Raw genomic sequence first — 9747 nt, 5'->3', positions numbered from 1 at the left:
TTTGACATTAACAGCGGTAGATTTTATCACACACTCCATTTTGATTCACAAAACAAAATCCTTCTACAAAATATTTTTTTAAAAAACATGAGCTTGTTTAAAATCTAAAGTGGCAAATTTACCAAAACAGAAGTCTGATGCGATTGTTGGAGCTGTTTGTTCATGCACAAAGACTGGTCCATAGCTTAAAAATAGAGCAGCTCTAGACTAAAATACTAGTCTCAAGTCAATATTTTTTGTTGTTTCAATTTGAAAACGCAGTAATTTTTAGGAAAAAAAATTGGATAGCCGCTTTTAAGAAGAGAAAAGTGGTGGTCTAATATGTAGCACGGTAGTGTTAGTATGTAGGCATAATTGAGATATGGAATCAACCAATTTCTGGAAAACACCATTTTATTTCCATTTTTTAGAAGCTGGTAAAACCCCCATTGCATTAAAGTGAAGATAGGTTTTGACCAAGACTAACAGGCAGAATCAAAAGCTTGCAAACACATTTGCACTCCCATTTGAATTCCGTTTGCGTTAGTGCAGATAGTAAACAATACAAGATAATCCATCACAACAATTCAAACAAGTGGCAGCATTGAAATATGATGAAAATGGATTGGGACAGTTTGCAAAAATTGTGGAACATTTTGGTTAGAGCACAATCTGCAGGTCATAAGCGGTTGGTTCAGTGTGTTCTGCCTCATATGGCCTGTCTGTAAAGTGATCCAGCATGGTTACCGGTGTCTCCTTCAACACAGTCTCTGTTCCATTTTTCAAAATATACTCATAATTCCTTTGAACTTCGAAAAACGACGAGTTAAGGAACTGTGGGGAAAACATTCGGAGAGCCGGGGGCAGCTTGGGAGTTGAACAGAACTCTTGCTTGAACCCGACCGCACGAGCAGACGCAGGAGGACTGCGCTCTGGCGGCAGTGTTTTACTAAAAAGGTGTGGTTCTGTATTTGAGGCCAGTTTCCAGGTCTCGCTGTTTTGAAAAGCGGCGCTTCCGAGCAAGGGGATGAAATTCCACGAGGTGTGAAAGTCTTCGATCTGCTCCACAACTTCGCCTGGCTCCAGAAAGAACCTCGACTCGTCCTGCAGCGGGGCATGGTCTCCACTCTCGCTGAGATCTTCGTCCTCGCTGATGTCTTCGCAATCGCTAGTGACGTCATCGCACTCGGTGATGACGGGCGGCTGCGCCACTACAATGTTGCGTTTGTGCAGCTGACAGAACAGCACGCCGCACGTCTGGCACTTGCGGACGTCTCTTATGTGGAGCAGTTTGTGACGCTTCAAGAGATGGCAGTCGCTGAATGATCGGTTGCAAATGTTGCAAGGGAAGGAAGGCTCGTCCCGCTTGGCCAAAGCGACTTCCTCCTCGGTGTCTGCGCCGTTGGGAGACCTTTGTCTGTCGTGCTCAAGTTTATGCTTAAAGAGCTCCGCCACCGTGGAGAATTCTTCATTACACAGCTCGCACAGATAATCACCCGTTGGAGCCAGGATGTTCTTGAGGAGGACCATGGGGCTGCTTTTGGTGTCTTGCAATTTGGTCGGTGGAGTTTCCTTATAAGAGTCGGGTGGGATTTCTGCCATTTCAGTGTCACTCTTGGTCTGTTCGTTCAAATCTTCTTCCTTTAAACACAAAAAGGCATTGATGTCAACATTGGGAGGTAGGTTTTATCTTGAAATTAAGGGGAGCAGTCTAAAGTTAATCTGTGTTTGGTGTCATGTCTTAATAAGGATGACTGACATTTATGTATGGTCGACACTATTTTGACATATTTGCTAGAATTCTGTATTCATGTGCATCACACATGTCAAAGTCAAGGTTTTCTATTGCCTGTGAGATAATCTTGGTCCACCATTGTATTATACAGCAATAACCATGTTTTTTTTCTACTGTACGTTACTGAAAGTGTTTTGGGTTAATTGATTAATTAATAATGGGGCGAAACAACCAGATTACAACAAGGATCGTCAAACAATGCAGAAATGCTTTTACGTGGATTTTTTTCTTTTATCTGTCAGTGTCATGATGTGTTTTGAAGTAACACTTTACAGGATTGGATTCACTGAAATGTCGTGAATGTTACAAGTCCATGTTTGCGGTGAATCATGTCATCAGCTGACTATCATAGCAGTTATGGGTGAGCTATACCGGCTTTATAGTTTTAGGGTGTCTTGTTTCAGACTGATGGTGATGTTTCTTGTGATGAGTACATTTTGAAATAAATGCATTTACATGAGACAAAAGCAAAATCATTTTGTTAAATTTAAAATAAATAACAATATAAATAAAATATACCTATGAAACAATTCTATTAGCAGTAATCAGATCTTTTGCGCCTGTACTCAATTACATGTATGCACGTTACGTGATGTAAAGAAGAGATTGTGGTGAGATGGCTTTTTCATTGCCAAACAGAATGAGGGCATTGGTTTTAAGCAAACTACTGGGAGACGTAGTACGTAGTGAACGAGGGATCAAATTTGAACATACACTGGGCTTCCAGTACTGGCGTTGTCATTATGAAATAAATAAAATTTGCCGTGCCGATGTGGGTACGCTAAAACATCTATGTAATTTGGACACTGCACCTGTGAACATGCTGCGCTTTGCACGCCTTGTGAAAGTTGGCTCTCAGGAGTTTCCATGCAGGGCTCCTGAACTGTAGTATCCTCATCTTTAGTTTCGTCATCATTGGACTCATCTTTGTTTTTGCAGTGGATCCAATGGTAGTTTTTACATCCTCTGATAAGCCTTTGAAAATAGCAACAAATAAAGAACAAAATTTAGCTTGGGGTTAAAAAGCACTTCTGCAAATGATGGCAGGAAAGAATGGCGAATCGAGTGACGCTAGAACAATATTGACAGAAAAAAACAAATGGTGATTACAAAAAGTGGAATAAAAAAATGAGTTAAGAGTGCAGTAACTTTTGACTCAGTAGAATATAACATTCATTTTGATGCGGCTCATGTTTCGCATATGGGAAAGCAGTGTATGCAGTTTGACTGCTTGGAATTATATCTGCATGTAATCTTATTAACTACTGTCCTACTGAGATGTAAAATAAACTAAAGGAATAAAACATCCGAGTGTCTTTACTTAGTATTGTTATTGGAAAAGCAAGAATTTGTTGAATTGGGGCTTTGTATGAAAGTTTTGATAATTACAGACTTCTGCTGCATTCCAGAATAGTGGGTAGTCGGGCTTCTTTCACTTGTATAGCACCATATCCAAGCTCAAAGCGTTCCAAGCAAAGATAGCTGATCACAAAAGGTTGTTCTTTATTCTGCTAATTAAAAGACATTTGGAACTCCAGCTCATCGCTCTCCTCAGAGCACCCAAAACCTTGCTTCCTTACTAAGAGGGGACTGTATGAGAGTGTGATTGTGCCGACTATGTTGTATGGTGCAGAGACGTGGAGCCTGAACGCAGATTTAAAAAGAAAATTAACTGTTTTGGAGATGAAGTGTTTGAGGAGTATGTTAGGAGTGACCAGATTGGATAGATTGAAAAATGAAATGTTCAGAGACAGAACTGGAGTAGTAGTGGAACTGAGCAAGTATGTGGATAAGAGAGTACTTGGTCTGGACACATGGAGAGGATGGATGAGGAGCGAATGTTGAAGAGGAGCAACGGAGCAGAAGTAAATGGAAGGAGAACAAGAGGAAGGCCGCGATTGACGTGGATGGATGGTGTTATGAGTACACTGCAGGAAAGAGGTCTAAATCTAGTGAAAGCCAGAACTCTTGTTGGGGATAGGAATGAGTGGAGAGTTGTTGTCCAAGGATAGTGGGATGTTTGGACGTGTTCTAAGGGATGGGCAGGGCACCTGTATGATCAGGGTTGGGTAGGGTTACTTTAACTTGATTACTTTCAATTACTTTTGGATTACTCCAACACCAAATATGCTAATAAAAGACAAAATAAACTAAATAGGAATAAAATTACTACATTTTGTGCAGGCTTGGGGAGTAACGGAATACATGGAACGGCAAAAATGATGTTGGCAAGCTGTTTGGATTTATTTTCATTTTGTTTCTGTCGCATTTTATGTTCGTTTTGCCGGAGATCAAAGAGATCTAAGCCAGGAGAGAAAGCTTTCCACGTGTTGTGAGCCATAATTTTATTCATATTTAGTTTCTTTTGTCTTTTATTAGCATATTTGGTATTGGAGTAATCCAAAAGTAATTGAAAGTAATAAAGTTAAAGTAACCCTACCCAACCCTGTGTATGATGCGGCAGGGGTAAACTAGGGAAAGCTGTCGGGCCCTGCTGTTGAACAAAAGAGTGTGTTGTGTCACACTGACCCGAGTGACATGGCCGGTTTCTTGTGTCCCATTTCATCTGTAGGGACGAAAGCTTACTTTAGTACCGAGGTGCCTAACTTGTTTGGGTATTTGGGTTGGCCATGGTCAAAAATATTTATGTGTGTTTTTTTGCTATTTTTTTCCCTTTTATAATTTCTTTGTTATTGTTTGTGTTTGTCTTGCTATCGGTCACCCTTCTTGAGGGATATGACAAAGGTAGATAGATAAATAGGAACTCCAGCAAACCTGCCTTCTCGCAAGCTCTCAAATTGTGGAGGAAAAAGGCGGCTGAGGTCAATACAACTATTTCCACAAGCAGGCATTTGAATTAGATTCGCAGCCCTACCAAATACTCAGTCTTACATAGTTAACTTGCCAGCTTATAGAAAAATACAAAATACACATTTTCTATGAAAACTATGATAGTAAAAAAACAATTCAAGCAATGAAAACTTTTGTATTGAAATTGTCAGTTGTTACAAATATTTTGCTACCGATTTAAACAGTTACATTCATACCACATTTGTAAAAGTTAGGTATTTATGATCACTTATGTGTTGTCTGCATTATCTTTTTAAGTGATAACATAGTCTAAAAAGAAACACATTTTTGCACATCTAACTGCAACTTGAAAAATATTTACCAAATATAAAAATTATTTTCATCCTTTCATCTTTTTAAATCTGATTATCAATGTTTTTCAACTCTGCTTTGAAATTCCGCGGTTATCAATATCCCGGGCAGGCGAATTATACCAACGCCAGCCTCAAATAAAAGACGAGAAAATTATTTTATGCAGCTTATGCGACATAATTGTCTAATTGTCTGCATGCTACAGCAATGCAGAGCACAAATTAAAAAACTGGCAATGGACTAACATCAATGTGTGCTTTAACAGGGGCTACATGGGATTGTTCATGTTTATAATAACGCATGTATAACAAAATAGTCTGGAACAGCATGGGCTGATGAACGCACAGCTCAAACGTAAAAAGTAAAACGTCAACATAGACGCATGCCAACATGTCAAGGCTCCCAAAATGTTCTCGTTGGAACACGTGTAGAAGTTCTCTCGCCTTATGTTTTGACTCTTGCATTGCAGGCTACTCCTCACGTTTGGAAACACAGATGGCACAAAATCGGGATTGCCTGGATCCATGGAAGGTTGCCCTACAAGCAGACATTGGAAAAACATCTCCGCTGACTTTATGGCTGACATACAATAAAAACGCTACCAGCAAAAAAATCATAAGAACGGAGAACTGACCTGAAACAAAATGAGCGCTACAAACGCGAGCATTTTCTTGTACCTCATTCGCGTTGCCGTTGACTTGTTGGAGTACTTGGAGCCACAAACGCCGCCGATAGGTCTGGAATGCTCGGTACTCTGTTGGCAAACTGTAAAATTTTAGCTTGGCGCCGGGAGAACTGTTATTTGGACAACCAAGCACAGAGCAGTCGTACATTTTACAAGTAAATTGAGTTTAGCTCCGAACGAGGAAGTGTCTCCCGTAATCTCCACGAGCCTTTCCGGCTCCCGTCACTGAGACGCGCGCGTAGCTACCGGAAATTAGCTATGGCTGATGCTAGCCAACAACCAGACAACTAAACGAAATGTTTACGGTAATGTCGTTTTACCCCCTGATGAAACAATGTTAATATTGTAAACATGAGCATGTGTGACTCAAGTCTCACAACGTCTAAATTTAGCCTCGCTAATTCTGTTTTAACAATACGCTTTTGGCTAGGCCTAATCAGGTCAAAGCTGGCGCTTTAAATCACCTTTTAGCCGTTTATAACAACCATGTTTGCCTGCAAACAGCAGCACAGCATAATAAAGTAAGGTCACATAAAATATTGTAATTATAATGAAAATATAAATGATAATGTTGAATTAGCATATATGATTCAACGTTGTATTTGTGGATTATAGAAATATTACATACTAAAGGAAAAACGAACCCTTCAAAGAGTCCTGCATTTGTATTGTATGGTACTACAAGAGTCAAATACTGTACATACAAGCAGAACTAGCCCCTCAATCAGTTATTTGACTTGGTGTATCATGTTTTTTTTTAAAACTATTCTATTTATCCATCTATCTACCTTGGTCATATCCCTCAAGAGGGGTGACCGACAGCAAGACAAACACATACAATAACAAAGAAAATTAAAAATTGTAAAAAAAAGGGGGGAGGATCGCAAAAATACACACAAACATTTTTGGAACAAGTTAGGCACCTCGACACCCGAGTTGGTCATGCTTTCGTCCCTCCAGATGAAAACGGGATACAAGAAAGTGGCCATGTCACTCAGGTCAGGGTGACACAACACAGTCTTTTGTTCAACAGCAGGGCCCGACAGCTTTCACTGGTTTACCCCTGCTGCATCATACAGGTGCCCTGCCTATCCCTTAGAACGTGTCCAAACATCCCTCTATCCTTTTACAACAACTCTCCACTCATTCCTATCCCCAACAAGAGCTCTGGCTTTCACTAGATTTAGACCTCTTTCCTGCAGTACTAAATAACATTATATTAAAACTCCTGTTTTTTCCCTTTCAATATTTATTTATACATAACACCGACCGCATTCAGGACAGTCAATATTAACGTTTCTTAAATGGTAAATGGTCTGCATTTATATAGCCCTTTTCAAGTCAATGAAGACCTCCCAAAGCGATTTACAATGTGCTTCGCACTTACCCATTCACACACACACTCACACACCAATAGGGAATCAGTCATGTAAGGTGGCTACCTGCTTATTTGGGGGCATTGTCTGTCCCAAAGAGACTTGGACATACAACACAGAGGAGCCGTTGATTATTTGTGTTGGTTTTCAATGTTTTGTGTTTTAAAATGATCGTGTTAAATGTAAGCGTGAGCGTTTTGTTTTACAGGATTTTTTCCTACAAGGCTGAATTTTCTTTCAAACGCCAATGTCACAGTCTATATTTGACCAGTGGATGGCGCTGCTGTATAGTGCCAACATGCGCGTAAAGTACCACTACATTATAGTAATGTAAAGTTACTAAGATATTGCATTTTTCTTAACGTCATTTACTATAATCTGTAGGCCCACAAAGCAATGTCTTTTGGTAGGTTAAGTATGTTTAAGTTTAGTAAGTTTCAAATATCACCCAACAGAACTCAAGACTAAGTCAAGCAAGACTTACCCTTTTTATTAAGTCTACAATTTAAATTAAATTATGAGCTTAACAAATTCTGATACTTTAACTGAAATATTGTTTTTTTTATATATTTATATAATTCTGTTTTCCACAAGAATATTTTTTTTATGGATCGGAAACCGTTCGGATCAGATATTTGTGTAACCTGAATGGAGTTGCTTTGTTCTCCTCCCCCAAGGTGACTCATAAACGACTCCCCCCCTCCCCACTTTCTGCTATGTGATGTGGGATCCGATTCATCTCTGCCTCATTCCCGCATGTGGCCTATGAGCAATGCACATCTATCTTTGCTCCCAGCGTGATGTACATTGGGACAAATGAACCTGCCCAAAATGAAATAAGAATCTCTACAAAATGACAATTTGCTCACTCAACTCGCACTTTTTTTGTTGCTGTTGGAGAGTGCTTGTTAGAGTTGAATGCTCTGAGTCCCCATCTTAATTAGCCTTTTCCTCACCCCCCGCTATAATGTTATTCAGAGTGGGACAAAATAGAAACCAGGGGTGATGGAGTATGGTGAAAACTGGGGCACCAAGACTACACCCTCATTGCCATCTTTTTTTTCCACCAGAAATAACATTACATATTCAGCTTTTTTCTTTCCGAATATTCAGCAATAGAATGTGGATTGTTTAAACCTAAAAACACTGATTTCTGACCAAAAATACATTTCCTGCTGTTAAAAAAAAGAGGAAGTACATCGAGTTTAATAGTCAAGTCAAGTCAAGTCATTTTTATTTGTATAGCCCTAAATCACGAAGAGTCTCAAAGGGCTTCACAGATTGTTACACTATATTACACAAACTATTTTCAACCGACAAGAGGAGTAGGTTATTCGTATGCAATGGAGTAGAAGTGAGTTTTAAGTTTAGATTTAAACATTTCCACTGAGGTTGCAGATCGAATCTCAGGGGGAAGAGCATTCCACAGCACCGGTGCCCGGATGGAGAACGCTCTCGAACCAGCAGAAGACTTCTTTGCTCTCGGGATCATCAGAAGACCAGCACTCTCAGATCGTAGGCTTCGGACCGGGACATAGTGGCAGATCAGATCTGAAAGATAAGAGGGAGCAAGTGACTTTAAAGTAAACCTTAAAGTGACAGTGTTATTTATTATCTACCACCTCCTCGTGGTAAAAATAAATGAAACTCAATTTATTAAATAAAAAACATTGATTTGAACAGTAAGCCAAAATACCTGAATCATCATATAAACATGATTTTTTTTTTTCAAATTCCGCAAGCCGCTAAACTGAGCTGACATCATTATCAGCCATCTTTCCAAAAAGGCAAGGCAAAAAAAAAAAAAAAAAAAAAAAGATAAGTAAAATGGTGGGTTTTGGTCACATTTGTATAGAGTACTTCCTTACACTAGACCAATGGTTTCAAATAGGCGGCCCCTGGGCTAGATCAGGCCCGCCAAGGATTTTTTTATCCTGCCCACAAGACAACACATAGAGAAGCGCAAAAAAAGAGCTGCAGTTATAAATACTGTATGTCCACTTGATGTCACCCGAGCCAGGCACCACTCGCAAAGCAACTGAAGTCGTATTTCTTTCTCTTTCTGTTTTTATTTTCCTCTCTCTTTCTCTCATTCTTTTTCTCTCTCTGCCTTTCTCTCTCTCTCCTTTCCATCTATGTTTCTCTCGTTTTCTTCTCCATCATTCTAACTCTCTCTTTTTTTCCTCATTTGTCCCTCTCTTTTTCTCTCCTTTTTTTCTATCACTTTCTCTCTCACCCCCTTTCCTTCTCTTTCCTATGCTCACTCTTTTTCTCTCTCCCTCTGTCTTTTACTCTTCTCTCATTATTGTTATCTTTCTTTATCTCTTTATCTATTACTTTTGTTTTCCATCTTTTTCTTTCTCTCGTATTTGTCTCCATATCCTCCCCTTTCTCTCTCTCTCTCTCTCTCTCTCTCTCTCTCTCTCTCTCTCTCTCTCTCTCGTGCTCGCTATTTCATTCACTGACCATTTACCATTTTTACATATAAAGGTATGGCATACGGCAGCACAGTGGTTAGCGCATGTGCGCCAAAGTTCTGAGGTCATGAGATTGAACCTTCCTTTGTGGAGTTTGCATGTTCTCCCCATGCTTGTTTGTGTTTCCCCCGGGTACTCTGGTTTCCTCCCACATTCCAAAAACATGCATGTCAGGTTAATTGGCCGGTCCAAATTGTCCCTAGGTGTGATTGAGCGAGCAAATTGTCTGTCTCTGTGTGCCCTGCAACTGGCTGGCAACCAGTTCAGGGTGCC

The 9747-nt window shown here is 39.8% G+C and overlaps 1 protein-coding gene across 6 annotated transcripts; it reads right to left on the bottom strand.

The window, feature by feature from the left end:
• Positions 1-375: 375 nt before the first annotated feature.
• On the bottom strand, positions 376-5914 carry LOC148370111 (uncharacterized). 6 transcript variants are annotated; one of them, XM_088332451.1, is made up of 5 exons: positions 5768-5914; positions 5571-5690; positions 5380-5473; positions 2587-2749; positions 376-1620 (listed from the first exon to the last, which is right to left on the bottom strand). In XM_088332451.1, exons 3-5 carry the CDS (start codon positions 5460-5462, stop codon positions 640-642), a joined length of 1227 nt encoding a protein of 408 aa, XP_088188577.1. In that variant the 5' UTR covers positions 5463-5473; positions 5571-5690; positions 5768-5914; the 3' UTR covers positions 376-639. The 6 variants fall into 6 exon arrangements, with proteins under 6 accessions (XP_088188577.1, XP_088188578.1, XP_088188580.1 ...); XM_088332452.1 differs by having other exon boundaries at positions 5614-5690; XM_088332454.1 differs by lacking the exon at positions 5380-5473 and having other exon boundaries at positions 5614-5690.
• Between the last annotated feature and the right edge of the window lie 3833 nt (positions 5915-9747).

The sequence above is a fragment of the Urocampus carinirostris genome, chromosome 3, assembly GCF_059441175.1.
Source record: "Urocampus carinirostris isolate Australia breed hairy pipefish chromosome 3, RoL_Ucar_1.0, whole genome shotgun sequence".
Classification (NCBI taxonomy): domain Eukaryota; kingdom Metazoa; phylum Chordata; class Actinopteri; order Syngnathiformes; family Syngnathidae; genus Urocampus; species Urocampus carinirostris.
The sequence above is the reverse complement of the archived record's forward strand: the minus strand, read 5'-3'. Positions and strand labels throughout refer to the sequence as shown.

Coding starts and splice junctions, on each gene's coding strand:
- LOC148370111 (XM_088332450.1), bottom strand. CDS start 5,769: ATGTACGACTGCTCTGTGCTTGGTTGTCCAAATAACAGTTCTCCCGGC. Junction 2,750..5,379: donor TGCAAGAGTCAAAACATAAG/GCGAGAGAACTT, acceptor CTATTTTCAAAG/GCTTATCAGAGGATGTAAAA. Junction 1,621..2,586: donor AAAGCGCAGCATGTTCACAG/GTGCAGTGTCCA, acceptor TTGTGTTTAAAG/GAAGAAGATTTGAACGAACA.